General features: G+C 40.8%; 1 protein-coding gene across 5 annotated transcripts in view; it reads right to left on the minus strand.

Annotated features, from left to right (window-relative positions):
- ARHGEF6 (Rac/Cdc42 guanine nucleotide exchange factor 6) overlaps positions 1 to 17508 on the minus strand; it is a 117074-nt gene that overhangs the window by 76969 nt on the left and 22597 nt on the right. For 4 of the 5 annotated variants that reach the window (XM_045538845.1, XM_045538844.1, XM_045538847.1 and 1 more), the window contains 3 exons: positions 7185 to 7269; positions 4897 to 5021; positions 3371 to 3572 (listed from right to left, as the gene is read on the minus strand). In XM_045538845.1, the coding sequence (XP_045394801.1) occupies positions 3371 to 3572; positions 4897 to 5021; positions 7185 to 7269 (412 nt within the window). Of the gene's footprint in view, positions 1 to 3370; positions 3573 to 4896; positions 5022 to 7184; positions 7270 to 7400; positions 7407 to 17508 lie in introns of those variants that run through there. The other variant, XM_045538848.1, reaches the window with a different exon arrangement.

Genomic DNA, 17508 nt, shown 5'->3' on the forward strand with positions numbered 1-17508 from the left:
GTATGTAAGGCCCTAGGGTACAGAGTACATGAGGTATAGATTGTTATAGACCCCTGAGTGCCTAGGAGGTACAAGCTGAACAGAATTTAATTACCTATCTCACAATATTCATTTATTTTACTGAGTATAAACAAAATAGAAAAAATTCTCTGCCCTTGTGGTGTTTACATTCTAATGGTAAGACATAGAAAGGAAACAAAATAAATAAGTAAATGTATAGTACTTTAGATGGAAAGAAATGATAAGCAAAAAATAAAGCAGGGTGTAATCCTAGCACTCTGGGAGGCCGAGACAGGTGGATCGTTTCAGCTCAAGAGTTTGAGACCAGCCTGAGTAAGAGCGAGACCCCATCTCTACTAAAAATAGAAAGAAATTAGCTGGACAACTAAAAATATACAGAAAAAATCAGCCGGGCATGGTGGCGCATGCCTGTAGTTCGAGCTATTCGGGAGGCCGAGGCAGGAGGATCGCTTGAGTCCAGGAGTTTGAGATTGCTGTGAGCTAGGCTGACACCATGCCACTCTAGCCCGGGCAACAGAGTGAGACTCTGTCTCAAAAAAATAAATAAATAAACAATAAAGCAGGGAAGGGGAATTAGAGGCAGTGGGGACAGGGTTCAATTTTCTCCTGGGTGACCAGGAAAGACCCCCCACAAAGCAAACGAGTGGACCTGAAGGAGATGAGGAAACCAGCCATGCTGATAGCTGGAAGGAGTGTTCCAGAGAGAAGGACAGCAAGCCTGGCCTCCGACACAGGCAGCCAAGAGGCTAGTGTGGCTAAAGTGAAATGAACATGGGGGAGAGGAGGCCAGAGGAAGAAAGTGGTCAGAGAAGAGGCCAGAGGGGCAACAGGAGGCCAGATTTTAGAGGACTTTGTAGGCTATTGTGATGACCTTGGCGTTTACTCTTTTTGAGATGGGGAGCCATGACCCAAGTTGCATTTTCAAACAGTCACTCTGGCTACTGAGTTTAGATTAAAGTATAGGAGTGACAAGGACAGGAGCAGGGATGCCAATTAGGAAGCTACAGGAGATGTTGTTCCTTACACTTCTAGTTCCAGGGCTTCCCTGACCCAAGCATCCCAGACCTTTCCCTGACAGTTGGGTTAGATGCTTCTAGGGGTTACCTAAGTGCTCAAATCAGAGCTGGAGCTTGCCATATGAGTCCTAAACTGAGTCCTAAACCAAAGAGAGTATAGGAGAAATTTAAAGGGAAGGCCCCAAAGACCAGGACAAACAGCCTGGGGCAGTCCATAAGAGAGTGGCCAGATTGTGCTACAAGCAAACAGTGAGGGACATTGTAACGAGGGCCATAAAACTGAGGGCATGCTGTCCACTTACTTCCCATGTCTCCCCAACAATGCCTGGAGTTCCCAAACAAAGCAACAAGAGTGGCTCCTTTTATTATAGTTTTGCACATGAAGACACTAAATCAGGGAATAATGTTAGAGTGAATCTGAAAAATAATGTAAGGATTCTGACAACAAAATTATGTCAATTGAAAGATGTAGCAAGGGGTAAAAATCATCTGTGAAAATCATCAGAACCAAGAAAATTCCAGGCAAGGCCTGTGAAAATACTTCAGGGCTCAAAAGAAAATTCTCAATGCCCAGTAATCAAAAATGCTAAGAAGGCAAAGTGACAAAGGCAAAGGAATTTTAAGAGTGAGGGGATGATTATTATATTGGGACTAAAATCACAAAGTGACTCAAGCTTTTTTTAAAAAAATAACCAGTGTGGATAGTGACAAAAAGCATAAATATAAATATTCAAGAAAAATGAAGTATAAGTTTTGAACAACAAAAAATAAAAATAAAAGAATAAAAACGCTAAGAAGTCTCCACATAAATAAATCTATTTGTAAACATATTACATTAAAGGAGAGGTCCCTTTTCACCCAACACAGAACACAGAAAACTCTGCAAACTAAATTTCATTTTAAATGCTTTAGGGAAAAGCTCCTAACAGTGGTTATCTGGGGGAGGGAGCAAAGGGAAGAGGAAGTTTTATTATCTACATTATACAGTTAACCCTTGAACGACATGGGTTTGGACTACACAAGTCCATTTATAAGCAGATTTTCTTCCACCTCCGCCACCCTGAGACAGCAAGACCAACCCCTCCTTTTCCTCTTCCTCCTCAGCCTACTCAATGTGAAGACAGCAAAGATGAAGACCTTTATGATGATCCGCTTCCATTTAATGAATAGTCAATGTATTTTCTCTTACTTCCTTGTGATTTTCTTAATACCATTTTCTTTTCTCCAGCTTACTTTATTGTACGAATACAGTATATAATACACATAACATACAAAGTATGTCTTCAATCGACTTGATGTTATCAGTAAGGCTTCTGATCATCAGTAGGCTATTAGTTAAGTTTTGGGGAGTCAAAAGTTATATAAGGATTTTTGACTGTGCAGGGGCTCGGCACCCCTAACCTCCACATTGTTCAAGGGTCAACTATATATTTTTGTAATGTTTCATTTTATTTGCAGCGTGTCTATAATTTAATGAATTAATTAATTGTATCAGTTTGAGGCATTAAAGAAGCAATGAAGACATCAACAAAAGAAATAATGCACTGAGGAGCTACTCACTCAAAGGGCCCTGGTGTAAATATTTTTGAAAAATGAAGAGATGTAATAACGTGAATGACTGAACACTCTTTTATCTATATTGTAACATATTTTTATGTATAAAAGTTTGGGTTTTTTTTGTAATATAAGCAGAGCCTACCTTCTTAAATAATAAAGGGCAAGTGAGTTACAAGAAAAAAACTCTAAGAAAGACTACTGAAGAGCAATTAGATTTCGTTCTCTGGATATTGTTGCAGAAAAAGGGCAAGCGGCTAGCAGTATGCAATGAGTTAAGGGCAGGCAATCTTGTTCCGAATCAGAGGCCAGACAGCTTCCTGCAGCCCTATGATTGCTATCTCTCCACACATCTCTGAGGCGTGTAGTCTTACGTCTGCTTAAAGGGCTTAGGGCTAAAAAGGGAAGTTAGCACATGGCCTCTCTTATTATTATATTTTGCCATGGTGAGTTTTAGAGTAGCAGGAAGGACTATGTACTATATTACATGAGCTAGAATTAGTAGACATAAAGGGACATAGTTAAGATGGAACAGTTGTTTAAGCTTTGAATTCCTTTGCTTTTTTAGCTTTTTGCTGTCTCTATGTAATCTAAATACAACTTTGTTTCAAAATATCTAATCACAGATTTCTTTCCAGTTCTGTTCTGGTCTTATTTTTGACATACACATACAACTATAAACAGTTTCTGTTAACCAATTAAAACTACAAGATTTTTAGCAAGAACACCAAGAAAGTACAAGAGTCACATGCAAAAAGGCTTTTAAAAACTTCACTTACCACTGGATTTAATTTCTCGGACATAATTACTAGGGAACCAGCCTGTTTTCCCATTTAATGTACCTTCCCACCAGCCTCCTTCTTCAACTCGAGTGACGTAAATGATGTCCCCTTTACAGACTGACAATTCATCTTCATTAGTCTGCTTAAAATTGAATCTTGCTTTTACTATCAACTGGTGACTTCCATTTTCCGTCATCTCCTAAAGAAACAAAATCCACACCAGATTAAGCACTCATCTAAATGAAGCAGAGGTAGAAATGATATGGATTTAGGCAAATAAAGTGGGGTAACCAAGGATAAAATCCCAGGTCCATCCCATTCCTAGCTTTTTATCTTAGGAGTCCATAAATGGGTCTCGGAGAGATTAACAAACCCTTCAAAACTGTGTGCAAACTTTTGCATTTGTGAGAATGTATATTTTGGAGGGTGTCATAGTTTTCATTTCCCTCTCCCTCTATCAATTATCTAAGCATATCTATTTAACTAAGCCAGGTAACAAAGTAGAGTGATAAACTATTCTACCTGCCCCTGCTCAACATACACACATTGTCCACATAATGATATGACCAAGATGTACTAACCTACTCTTATAAAATCTGCCTCTCATCCCCAAATTACTAAGAATATCTTAATTTGGCTAAGACTTATACATATGCAAAGATTATACTCCATAGGTATCTAAATGGGGAGTTCTTAACCTGTTATGTATGCATTGGGCCTTTTGAGGGTCACAGATCCCTTTGAGAATCTGATAAGCACAATGAATCTTTGCCCAAATGAGTTTATACACGTGGGCTTCTGTGTACAATTTGAGACAGTGCAAGGGATGTAAAGCCATAGTGTTCATCAGCCTCTCGAAGGGATCTGTGATCTCAAAAAGGTTAAGAACCCCCCATTTAAGTGTTTTGGAAGTAATAGTTCATGGTGGCTTACAGGGAATAAAGGTTCCACCCAACAAGCAGAAGATGAGGTGTTTCCTCCCAAATAAAAGCTCCCAATAAGACCAAATGCAAAGACAACTGGGAGATCTCAATATAGAACTTCATCATAGACTGATATTTAAAGTTGGATCTTGTTCAATTGGAATGCAAAGAGAAAAATAAAAATGACAACGATGAGGATAGTAATTTATATTTGTTCATTGCCTACTATGTGTCAGGCACCATTTAGTTCTCCTAATAAAACAACAGATAAGGAAAATCCCAGCAAACAGCCATCAGGAAGTAGCCATAATGACTTACATTTGCACAGCATTCTCAGTTAAGTGACTGGCCCAATTCTAGTAAGATACAGAGCTGAGACTTCCACCCCAATTTTTTGGACTTTTTTGACTCTCCGCTCCACATGCCTTTGATTTTTTCCATCAGGCCAGCCTGAATTGGTGCTGGGTCTCTAACTGTTTTTTTCAGTGACATCCAAAACAAACACGATGGCTGTCTCCCCACATATGGAGATGCAACTAGGATATTGATCTAATTTTATGGATTTTAAAACAGACAGAGGGAATTGGGGACTATACTTACCACTGCCTTTGACTGCCTTTGCAGCCCTGGAGCTGTGCTAGAAATTGCTCCCTGTGGGTTTGTCTGAGAACTATTAACAGCACTAAGAGAAGAGGAACGTCCACATGGTCTTTCTGATAGTTGATCTGTGAAAAGAGGAAAAGGCATGGTAAAGGAAGCACTCCGGGCAGAAAAACATCTACAACATAACATTATCTTTCATGGGACATTATCTAAGGCATCCTGGCGTAATTCTGTTGTCATTATGAACATGCCAAGTGTATTCCGGCCCCCTTGCCCCCACCCCATCCTTTTATGGTGACCAACTTCTTGTTCTTAACCTTACTGGCCATTGCTCTCCAGTAGAATGAAAAACAGCGACAGAACCACATTTTCTCTTAACCCATTTCCCTACAACTCTTCCTTCCTGAACCAGTTGCAGTAGCATGCCCTGTTATCCAAGGCAGAACTATATTGGGTACCAAACAGCTGTTTGTGGCTCTTATTACTCTGAAATATTTCAAATTTCTCTCTTTGTTTTTTGGCCCATAACTCAATAGTTCTTTTCTTACTCACATGTAACAATACGTGTGGCATATATAATGTAAAATCTCCCCAATGTGTGTGGGGAAGGGTGGAGAATGAGAATGAGAGAGAGTGTGTGTCTGGGAAAGATGCAATCTCGCTAGTAGAACAATTTATTTTTTTAAAATCAAACTCAGGAGTCTTCTCTTCCTTGAAACCTAGTGAAATTTGATCAGGCCAGGGCTGAGCTGGATGTTTTCGGTATGCTGAGAGTACACAAAAGAGAGAAGTTGGCTTCTTGACAAATTCAAATAAGGGTTCTTTTCCTCTCCATTTATTTTTAAAAGACATAAACTGCAAAAGTCTAAAGCCCAAACATTCCCTAGGCGACAAGCTCAGTATCCAAGTAATTTCCTTGATGCTGTGGGTTTTAACTTTCACCTCCTTGTATTTTTATAAATATCTGTGGCAAGGGAAGAGACTGTAAAACTTGCTAGAAGAGTTTGGCAAAGGAACATATAATTTGTGTGGCATAATGTTAGAATTACACGATCTTCCCTGCCTAGAACTGGATAGTTGTCATGTGTGTTAAATATAGTTGCTTGAATTAGCTGTACTTTCTGCTATATGCCTTATAATAGCTCAAAAGCATGTTTTCCCCAAAAAGCAAAAGAACAACTTTGGAGAAGTATTTTTACATGTATTGCTATTATATACAGCTCTTTTAACTAAAACTATAATTACTTGATAGCTTCCTAGATGCTCCATCCTATTTGGCACTTGATTACATTGTCTGCTCTTGTTCTCTAATTGTTTCACGTGGGTAAGCTGAGTCTCCCTAAATAGGCAGTAATTTTCTCAAGGGTGGGGACCATATCTGCCACTTCCTTTGTAGCACCTGGCAGTACTGGGTACACAGCCAGTTGTCTCTCCAACAGTTTGAGCAGCAAGACCTGTGTTTGGGCAGAAGGGCTCTGGAGTCAGTCAAATGTGGGTTTGAATCCCACCTCGGCCACTTACTTTCCAGTTGGGCAACTATGGGCCTGACTTTCCTTATTTGTAATATGGACCTAATAATAATAACACCTACCTCTCAGGGTTGTTTCAGAGATTGACTGAAATCATCGACGGCTCTTAGGACAGCCTAGACCCAGGGTAAGAGCTCAAAGCATTTTAACTGTGACTATTACTACACAGCTGTTGGTAAAATACTGTATCACAGAAGGAGTAAAATTATACTATTTATCATCATTTTCTTCACACTTAAGATTTATATTTAATACCTACATAGTAATGAGTGTTAAACATTTAAATAAAAGATATTCTTTTCACTCTCTAGAAACCCAAGGCTTCATTTCTGGTGCAAGGTTACCAAGGGATTCCTTTATATGGACAAGACATGGAAAACAATGAAAAAATATGTCTCTAGTGGGGAAAGGGAAGTGACGACTGTATTTTTTAAACTTTATGAAAAAGGGAACTGGTCTTCTCCTTTTTATTTTCTGTCTTATTATACTCAATTTGCTATTCAAGAGCTTTGAATGAAATATTTTCTTGGTTCTTCTCATTATATTAAGGGCATTAGGAGAACATCTGCCATAAGTATGTCTAAATCCTAAACCTTCAAAAATTAAAGCATTTGATGCTTGTTGGGCTTTATCTGGGGGCACTGGGGAAATTTGCACCAATCAAACAATCCTGGCCATAGTTGGCTCCTAGGGTAATCAGAAACATATGGATGCAAAAATGTCACCCAAAACTCATAAATCACAAGCCCTGCTTACCTTCTGTCGCTTTGTTTACAGCTAAAAGAGTACTCAGAACCTTAGAGAAATTGACCCCCGAATAAAGGTCATCAGGATCAAATACCTACGAGAAAGGAAAATTGAAACTGTAAGACACTATAAGTATTCAACTCAACAAACAAAACTATCAAAGGCCCACTTCCTCCAGCTCTCAGAAGAAAAAATGTAAAAGCCAAGACACAAACCTCGGTATACCTTTGGGAGAAATGAGAGCGGCAGCTGAGCCGCCTAATGACATGTGGCGGGCCATCAGTGAGTCAGAGCGGAGCAGTAATGGGAAATGAGAGCCAAGCTGAGAAGGCAGCGCCCACCAGGAAATGCACAATGCATGCTCAGACCCACACTTCTGCCCTGAGCATATCGATACTCTCAGCCCAGTTACAGGAAGCTCATATGCATAAGTTACAATTAATGCCCGTCACCTACAGAATGTCCTCAGTAGTCCACAAAAAAAGGAGGTGGAGCCTTTTTGACACACATTCATCTTCACAGTTTATTCACTGTACTAAGTTGGGGCGCTGTCAGGAGTGCCTTTCTCTCTGCTCCCCTTCCTCCCTGCTGCTGCCCACTGGATCCCGCCTGCCTGGGATCCTGACTCCAAGCTGCCCAAACCTTCTGCCCAGGTCTACCTTTTGCTCCCAGCCTCAGTTCCTGGTTTCTGCCGCTTCATCTTCCCCCTCTCAGCTCATCTTCATGGATTTGAATCCTTGCCCACCTGAGCCTATAGGTTCTTCCTGGCATTAGGTGACTTTTCCAGATATGACCTCTGGCCTTCCTGATATTACTCAACTCTCAGCAAAAACACATTAAATAAATAAACATTTCACTTTGCCAGTCTCAACTACCATTCTGATAAGCTAGTGTCCGTAGGGAAGACACCAATCAGTTGTTGTTGTTTTAAATACAATTTAATTGTTAAGTTCAAGATGTAGTCAATGTATTACAATGTACTGAGACTTCTTCTAGTCTCAAAAATACATATTTGGGACTAGAAGTATTCTGAAGCACAGGCACAACCTATTAATTTGCCAGCCAATAATGTAGATATACATATCTATAGGTAACCAGATGCTCACCTTCTGGATGGAAATGCCCCTTCTAAAAACATTTTGTAGCCGGGCGCGGTGGCTCACGCCTGTAATCCTAGCACTCTGGGAGGCCGAGGCGGGTGGATCGCTCGAGGTCAGGAGTTCGAGACCAGCCTGAGCAAGAGTGAGACCCCGTCTCTACTAAAAATAGAAAGAAATTATCTGGCCAACTAAAATAGAAAAAAATTAGCCGGGCATGGTGGCACATGCCTGTAGTCCCAGCTACTCGGGAGGCTGAGGCAGTAGGATCGCTTAAGCCCAGGAGTCTGAGGTTGCTGTGAGCTAGGCTGACGCCACGGCACTCACTCCAACCCGGGCAACAGAGTGAGACTCTGTCTCAAAAAAAAAAAATAAAAATAAAAATAAAAAAAAATAAAAAATAAAAACATTTTGTTTCAGGGTGCCTAGAAATCTCCTGAAGAAAACAGATGGCATCAGTTTTCCCCAAATGTGGTGATGGGAATAAAATGTACCTTTTCATATGGGACATGATTGGTAATGGGCCTAGGATTTTGAAGGGTCTGTCTTCCCATTAGGCAGAGCCATTTGTTCCATTTTTAATCTGCATATTTTCTGGGAGCCACATCAAGACAAATTTTCATCTTCTTTTTGTACATATTCTTGAAGACCTAAAATTTGTTTCTAGAATGAAAATATAGATATCCATTTTTTCAAGTTTGAGGGGGGTGGTCAATAAAGATATATGCAAATGGGAGCCTACACAAGTCTGCCTGTTCTGGGATTCACAACTCTACTATTCATTTAATCAATCAGTGTTTTACATTCGAAGTTAAAATGACTAAAGAGCCCAATTGGATCTAAAAATGAGAAATTAATATACTTCTTATTAAAAGTAATGCTAATATTACTAAACGATTAAATAACACTATTATCTAAATATATTTCTGAACACTACAATATAAAATTCAAAGTTTTCCAGCAATAAATTGACAGGAGTTCTGTTTTAGTTTGTCAAAGCCTGGATGAACAACATAAATAGACTCTAGAGAGAGTGTCTAGTATCCCAGGAGATTCTGGACTTACTGAGTCCCCCTTAGAACTGATCAAGTGGGAAAGTGTTAATGACATCTATGCCAAAATGACAGAAAAGCAAGAAATTCACTTGTTTTTAGTTCATAATTCTTAATGGGAGTGTACATATGTATGTGCATGTGGATAAGTGTATTTGGTGGGTATGGTAGAGATGGGTGGAGTCTAAGCATGAGAACAAAAGCTATGATAAAAACCTCCTACTTTTGTTTTTAGTTGTTCCTTATCCAGGGTTGTTGACTGCCTATACACAGCAACACCGGTATTATTCACTTGTACTGGTACTTGACTGAATTTGAAAACAAATAAACTGATCAGAAAATGAAATGTGCATCAGCAAGAGTCACTGCATCTGCTTGAGGGAAGTTTCCTGGACTGTACACAATTCCCTTTTGAAAAAAATCTCAATATACTCTAGTTTATCTATCAACAGACATTTCTCATTGCGAGCCGATTCTGTAGCACTAGAACTACACAGGAAGGAGTTGGAAGAGGCCTCTGGGAACCAGTAGAGAAAGCAATGTCTAAGGATTATTATTTCAGAGCAGTTGGAAGATCCAATATAACCACAAACACCTTTCACCACACTACACTCTCCTAAGCCCAAAATTCAATGATATTGAAAATTCCACCCCAGAATTCCTTCCATAGGGGACTTGAGATAGGTCCCTTAAGAAAATGGAAATATTGTTAATCTCTGGAGGGAACACAACACTTTAAGTCATTATCAGTCATTTATACCTTAGTGGAAATGAGAAGTGTGAAACCAAGTTTAGAGAGCACGATGTGGAAAAAGACTAAGGGCTCTGGTTCCCAAATAGGAGAAAGCAAAGGAGAATCCTCCAACATGGAGAGGGTGTGAGAAGACCAAGGAAAAGCAGATTACAGTATAAGCCATTTGCCTAGGACTAATCCCACTCATTATACAGACAGACTGGAGATCCAATTCCCCTTTCTGTCTGCAAAGCACTGGAACCTGTTAAAAGGTAATGCAGGCTGGGTGTGGTGGCTCATGCCTGTAATCTTAACACTCTGGGAGGCCGAGGTGGGAGGATCGCTTGAGGTCAGGAGTTCGAGACCAGTCTCAGCAAGAATGAGACCATCTTTGCTAAAAATAGAAAGAAAATTAGGCGGGTAACTAAAAATAGAAAAAACTTAGCCAGGAGTGGTGGCACATGCCTGTAATCCCAGCTACTCGGGAGGCTGAGGCAGAAGGATGGTTTGAGCCCAGGAGTTTGAGGTTGCTGTGAGCTAGACTGACACCACGGCACTCTAGCCCAGGCAACAGAGTGAGATTCTGTCTCCAAAAAATAAATAAATAAAAAAATAAGAAAAGGTAATGCAAATCTGCACATTTATGCTGTATGCAATTTTCCAAAGTTATTTTCAATGAAATTTTTCAAAATCAAAGTCAAATCATGACATAGTCATGATGATACTGATCTTCTAGTGCCCTATACAAGCCTTGCTATCCTGTTTAGTGTCTCTGGTATGTGCCCGAGTCCCAGATTAACTGAACTTTCTTTATACCTATCTTGGTCCAGAAATAAGCCAGTTAGTTCCAGTTGGATCTGTGAAGGTCAGATGAACAGTAGGATTTCCTCCCTCCACTTGGCTTACCACTACTATTGTGACTCAGACAAGAAAAAAAGTACTTCTTAGACTATTGCTAGATGATTTCAAGGTACCACTCTTGCAATCAGATGAGGCAAGGTTTAAGTTTAACAACAACAAAAACATTTACTCTACTCTGGGAAAGGAATAGAAGAGGCAAGAATTAAACTTCGTTACAGATTTTTTAAAAGTATTTACATAAAGCCAACCTAAGGTCCATTCCTACATCAGCAGATGTAATCAGACTAGATATTTAATTTTTAAATGTTTCCTCACATTTTTCCATTCTGGATATCCACAATGACAGCAAAACCTATTTTCAATCCACTAAACACCAGGTGTTAATTCCAAACTATTTGGGATCTGCCAGCATAAATTGCATAGAAGTTAATATTTTTGTGGCTGTACAAATAGAACCTTTTGGAGTAGTTCTCAGTTTCAACATGTAAACTGACAAAAGCAAGGAAGTACATGAGAAGAAACTCCCCCAATCTCTTGTTCCATTTTCACACTAATCTCATAGCTACCACTTACTGATTTACTGAGCTCCTGCTATGCGCCTGGCACCATGCTTGGAGATTATATATGCTATGATCTGAATGGTTGTGTCCTTCCCAAATTCCTCTTTAAACCTAACCACCAATGTGTTGGTATTTGGAGTTAGGGTTGTTGCAGGGTGATTAGGTCATGAGGGCAAAGCTCTCATGAATGGGATCAGTACCCTTATAAAAGAGGCAGGCTCCAGAGAGCCTTGTCTCTTCCACCATGTGAGGCCACAGTAAGCAGGATCTCACCAGACACTAAATCTGCTGGTGCCTTGACTTTGGACTTCCCAGCCTCCAGAACCGTGAGAAATACTAATACATTTCTCTTGTTTATAAGCCACTCAGTTTATTTTATTTTGTTTGAGCAGCCTGAACAGACATAAGATACAAATATATATATACTTTGCATTTGATTCTCCCAGCATGACTGCTGTGTGGGTACAATTATTTTCCCCATTTCATAGATAAATAAACTAAGACTCAGAGTAGTGAAGTCACAGAGCAGGAAAGTGATGGAACCAATAAAAATACACAAGAAAGTGCTTGAGGGGCATTGTAGCCCTGCATGCATACTTCATGTTTCCATGAGACATAGAAAAAAATGAAAAACCAATCCATGAGCTTGCATACAAAAAGAAATCCCGGCCGGGTGCAGTGGCTCACGCCTGTAATCCTAGCACTCTGGGAGGCCGAGGTGGGTGGATGGTTTGAGCTCAGGAGTTCGAGACCACCCTGAGCAAGAGCCAGACCCCGTCTCTACTAAAAAATAGAAAGAAATTATCTGGACAACTAAAAATATATAGAAAAAATTAGCCAGGCATGGTGGTACATGCCTGTAGTCCCAGCTACTCAGGAGGCTGAGGCAGGAGGACTGCTTGAGCCCAGGAGTTTGAGGTTGCTGTGAGCTAGGCTGATGCCACGGCACTCACTCTAGCCCGGGCAACAGAGCGAGACTCTGTCTCAAAAAAAAAAGAAAAGAACAAAAAGAAATCCCTTGCTACTGTCAACACAAGAAGCATCTGTACCATCTGCAGCGAGGTTGTTACAACCTCTAAAATGACTAATTCAACTAATCGTAGCAAAGAGAAAATCTCCCATATGACAAGATTGTCTCCACAGGGGCGTTGCCCGGTTCCTGTGCTGTCCTTCCCGTTTCAAGGGGCAGCCCTGACTCAGCAGGCCCCTGGCCACATTTGCCAGAAGTGGGCAAGGGCTGCACTAAGCTCCTCCTATTTGTTTAACCAGCTCTACCTTGTGAGGCACAGTCCATATTTGTGAGGTGTTATTCCGGTGGGGGTCCGCCTGTGGTTACAGACCCAGGCTAAACCATCTGGGCCACTTGCAATGACATCCAGCCTCCTGATTTCCTTGGCATCATGCTCTAACCACCTGAGTTAACCAGTCACAGCAACCCAGCCATATGCTGGTTAAGAAAAGAAGTCATACCCTATTTTGGTTTAGAACTGTTAGTCGTTAATGTCATGTGGCTTCAGTAACACCCAATCAACTTCCATTTAAAGTTAATTTAGGGTTGGGGGTGATCACAATAGCCTCCATCACTCAAGAGCTTAAAAGTTTAATCAACTGGAAAGTAACTGATTCTGTGGGACTGCAAGGACATATAGCTTATGTTTCAGGCCCATTCAAATAAAAAAAATTCCAAATATTTAGGAACATTCTAGCTCCTCCTTGTTCTTATTGCTCTTATTGAGCAAAATCTCGCATTAACTTACCTCATCTTGAATCACATTTTCTAATTCTCACAGCTGAGCACAATGCCTCTGTTAACCCCTGAACTTTGGAGGAAATGTCATTACATAGTGCAACGGAGCAAGCAACTCTGAGCTGCTTAGTCATATTTCACTGGGTGGCACCGCTCCTGGCTCTGTGAACGTGATCTGGAATGCTTGCACATAGCTCCTACTAAAAGCAGTGACAAAGTCAGCAACAAATAGTGCTCTTAGCTCAGAAACTGGACTCATTACCCACTGGCACTCCACTTACTAGAATATAGCGAATGGCATTTGTACCCTGCCTGGTTTAAATAATAACTGTTCCTATTTGATATGGAGCAAACTTAAGAAAGCAAATCCTGCTGTCTACTCCACTCGTTTCCTCCCTTTTTCTCCATTTCAGCAATTTAGGGAACAAGATCTAACTTGTACCTGTAGCTGTAAAAGCATACAGTGTATTGAAAAAAGCAGTGATGTGAGGGTCAGAAGATCTTGACTCCAATCCTAGCTTTGTCACTGCTGAGCAGTTGTGAGGACCTTGGGAAAGCAACACCTCTTTTCTGAGGCTCCACTTCCCATCTGGAAAGTGAGAGGTATCTTTGACCAAGGGAGCTCAGTGAGAGGCCTGCTGGTCCATCATCTGAATAGAGGCTTTCAAAGGCAGCATCTTGGCTGGGTCCCCAAGGTCCAGAATCTGGTCTTCAATTTTTGAGGCTCTTGAGAATGGACTCACACTATCCAAGCTCACAAAAGGTCAATGCATAAACCAAGATGCCAATTTCTTAATTTTTACTAAAAAAAAAAAAATGAACCACTAAGAGGACTAGCTACTCCTGTTTTATGACCAGAGCACTCTCTTCCAATAGAGTATGGTAAGCCAAATTATAATTATAAATGTGGTGGGTAGTACAGAATCAGAGCAAAAGGAGTCTGGGGTATTGTAGCTTAACATAATTATCACCTGTTTATGAGCTGATTTTTCAAAATATCATTTTTAAATGACTTATTTATAAATTCTGGCTCTATCTTGCTGCCACTGCATAATGGCATTTGGACTATGATCACGGACAGCTTTAACTTTCTATGTTTTTGTCTGTGTGGATTTCTAGAGAGTCACTTTATATAACTAATATGGACTCCTAGATTACTTGAACCTCATAGAATTCAGAGCCAGGAAGTTCATCTCCATAGAGCTCCTATGATAGGAGCCAAAATCTGAGCTTAACCCCTCACTGTTCACATTCATTTCAAAGTCACCAAATCTACTTTCTGATGGCCACCTCAGCATCACCATATTACACCTTATGACTTCCATTCTTCCTTGTCAGCACTCTTTTAGGGGAAAATCCACTTTCTCCATGACAGAGATTTATCTTTATTTGAGTACTAAGTGTTCAGGAAAGAGGGGAATGAATGAGGAATGACATAGGCATCTTGCTGGGGCCAGTCGCAGGATTAAAAAGAGAGAGAGAGCAAAAGAGAACAACTGGTTTTGAATGATCTCACCAAAAAGAGAACGGGCATAAAGGAAAAGGAAAAGATGAAATCTCTTGTCAGTAGCACTTGCCAAGGCAAGGACAGGAAGCAGGAGGCCTAAACCCAGCTGCCCCACAGCCAGCCAGCCATTGTGGCTTGCTCCCACCCCTCCTCCTATGCTCCTGTCACCAGAACCTTTGCAGGAGTCACATTGGCTGCCAGTTTTGAGGGGTGGAGGTGAACGAGTGATGCCTCAGCTGCTGAAGCATCTGTGTGCCAGACCTGGGGGTGTCTTCCCCAATGCCCCCACCCCCTCCTTTCAGAGAAGGAGACTGACTTCCTAGTGTTCCAAATTGGAATGTGGAACACATTGTCAAAGAGACATAGCATCACACCTGCCACTTTGTCTCTGTGAGTGCTATGTTCAGCCACATTATTAAACAGGCTGTTGTAGGCCAGCCAGAAAACATAATCACCGTGTAGAATCTTGTTTCTATGGGAAAATGTTTTCTGTTACCAAGAGTAACTTACAAATGAATGTTTGGAAAATAATCTGTTTTGATATTGAAGAGTGCCCAGATGTGTGCTCCCAAATCAATATCCAACATCCTTTATGCTTTTTCCTTGTCCTTTCATATAAAGGATAAACAAATGCCCTGGATACTCACAGTATTATTTATTTTAGAACTCTCCGTGATGAGAAAATCAAGGTAAACATATGAAGACAGGCCGGGCGCGGTGGCTCACGCCTGTAATCCTAGAGCTCTGGGAGGCCGAGGCGGGTGGATCGCTCGAGGTCAGGAGTTCGAGACCAGCCTGAGCAAGAGCGAGACCCCGTCTCTACTAAAAATAAAAAAAAAGAAATTATATGGACAGCTAAAGATATATATATATATATATATATATATATATAAATTAGCCGGGCATGGTGGTGCATGCCTGTAGTCCCAGCTACCCGGGAGGCTGAGGCAGGAGGATCGCTTGAGCCCAGGAGTTTGAGGTTGCTGTGAGCTAGGCTGATGCCACAGCACTCTAGCCTGGGCAACAGAGTGAGACTCTGTCTCAAAAAAAAAAAAAAAAAACAAACATATGAAGACAATGAGGATATCCTCAGAAATTTCAGTAGTTGACAGCTCTTCTCTGCCTGTTTAACAGTCCAGGCAGTTAGGGAGGAGCCTCACCTATGAAGAGAGGGCTCCTGCAGCCCCTGCTTTCCTAGGAACCTACTAGGATTTAGGGTTGGAGCACTAGAGCCCAGCAGAATACACAGGAGAGACTGGTGGTACATGAGCCCCATAGAAAGACTAGGGAGAAACGAAGGCCATGAAAAAAAAAGTCACTGCAGGTGGCTTTCAGCAACAGCTCCTCTAGTAGTTTCACCTATTACCCTCCATAAAGCCCTCCACTGACCTACCTTCACGTTTCTTCCTTCTCAACAGCTACAGCCTTACAGCCTGCAGAGATGCAGCACACTTAAGCTCTCAGTAGTCTATCAATGCAATATTCTTAATTCATTCTGTGGGTGTCGAGATTAGTTCTGGATTTCCAACTAGAAGGTTAAGCTCCTTGAAGTCCAAATTCCCCCACATCTCTGGCCCCAATGTTCAACATATACAAGATACTTGATAAATAACCATTCACTGGTTGATCGATAGGATGTTCTATACACAAGAGACTTAAATGTACATTATACCTAGAGTATAAGCCCACGACACCAGTTTAAATTGTTTTTTCTCTTCTGTATCCTCACTGTATAGAAGAGTGCCTGTCACATAGTAGGCAGGCGCTCAATGGATATCTGATTAATTAGTGAAAGTTTAGATGTTCTCGCCAATACATGATTAATCAAACTGAACAAAAAGCATTGCAAAAAGTATAATCAATTCAGAAAGAACTATCACTTAGGAAAGAAAGAATCCAATCTCCATGCAACTTTCCAGGAAACATCTGTCATCTAAAATGAGATGTACCTGTACTCATCTGCAAAATTAAGCCCCGTGACTGTGAGGTAACCAAAGGTGCTTCAAATTCTATGGCTGTGAATTTTTTGGGCTGTGTGCTGAGTATGAGCAAAGTTCACAATTGCTGGCCTGTCCCAAGTAATAGAGGTTCCTTTAAATCCCATCACAAACTACCATGACCTAATCGTTACAGAGAAGGGAAGCTGGAAAGAACTGTAGGATTTCACCAAGTTGCTGGAATTGGCTATATTTTTAACTGTTTTTATTGTAAAATAGCATAAATGACAGACACTACATGCCACACTCACCTGTTCATACACATGTGCTAAAACTGGCTCCTAGTTACAGCGAGAGCACAGTGGGACACAGCAAAGTAACTCACCAGCAGCAAGAAGGGCTAACGTGCAATTTGAAAGACTACAAATTACGCACCCGAAGTCCTTCTAACACCAGTTAATCTGGGAGGAAAGGATGTTGTGCCAAAGTTATTATCATTTTCTTTCTTTACTTAGAGATCACCTTTAGTGATTCATTTGGCAAAGACTTTTGGCACTCCTTGCTTATATCTCCACGTGAGTCACTTTTTCAAAGGTTATGTCATTTTCAGAGATGCCCATCAATGCCTAACAGATGTCAATTAATCAATCAGTTAATTAATTAATTAATTTTGCTCCATCTTATTCCAAAGAGGATTTGTGCCTAGGAAACAATCCGAACACTGTGAAGTCAGCATTCAGGAGCTCAGATATTAGAGACATCAGAAATGGTGCTCTCAGCATCCACGTCTTTCAAAACACAGCAACGTCATTCTGCAAATCCTAATATAGCTCAAGATC

This window comes from Lemur catta, chromosome X (assembly GCF_020740605.2).
Source record: "Lemur catta isolate mLemCat1 chromosome X, mLemCat1.pri, whole genome shotgun sequence".
NCBI lineage: Eukaryota > Metazoa > Chordata > Mammalia > Primates > Lemuridae > Lemur > Lemur catta.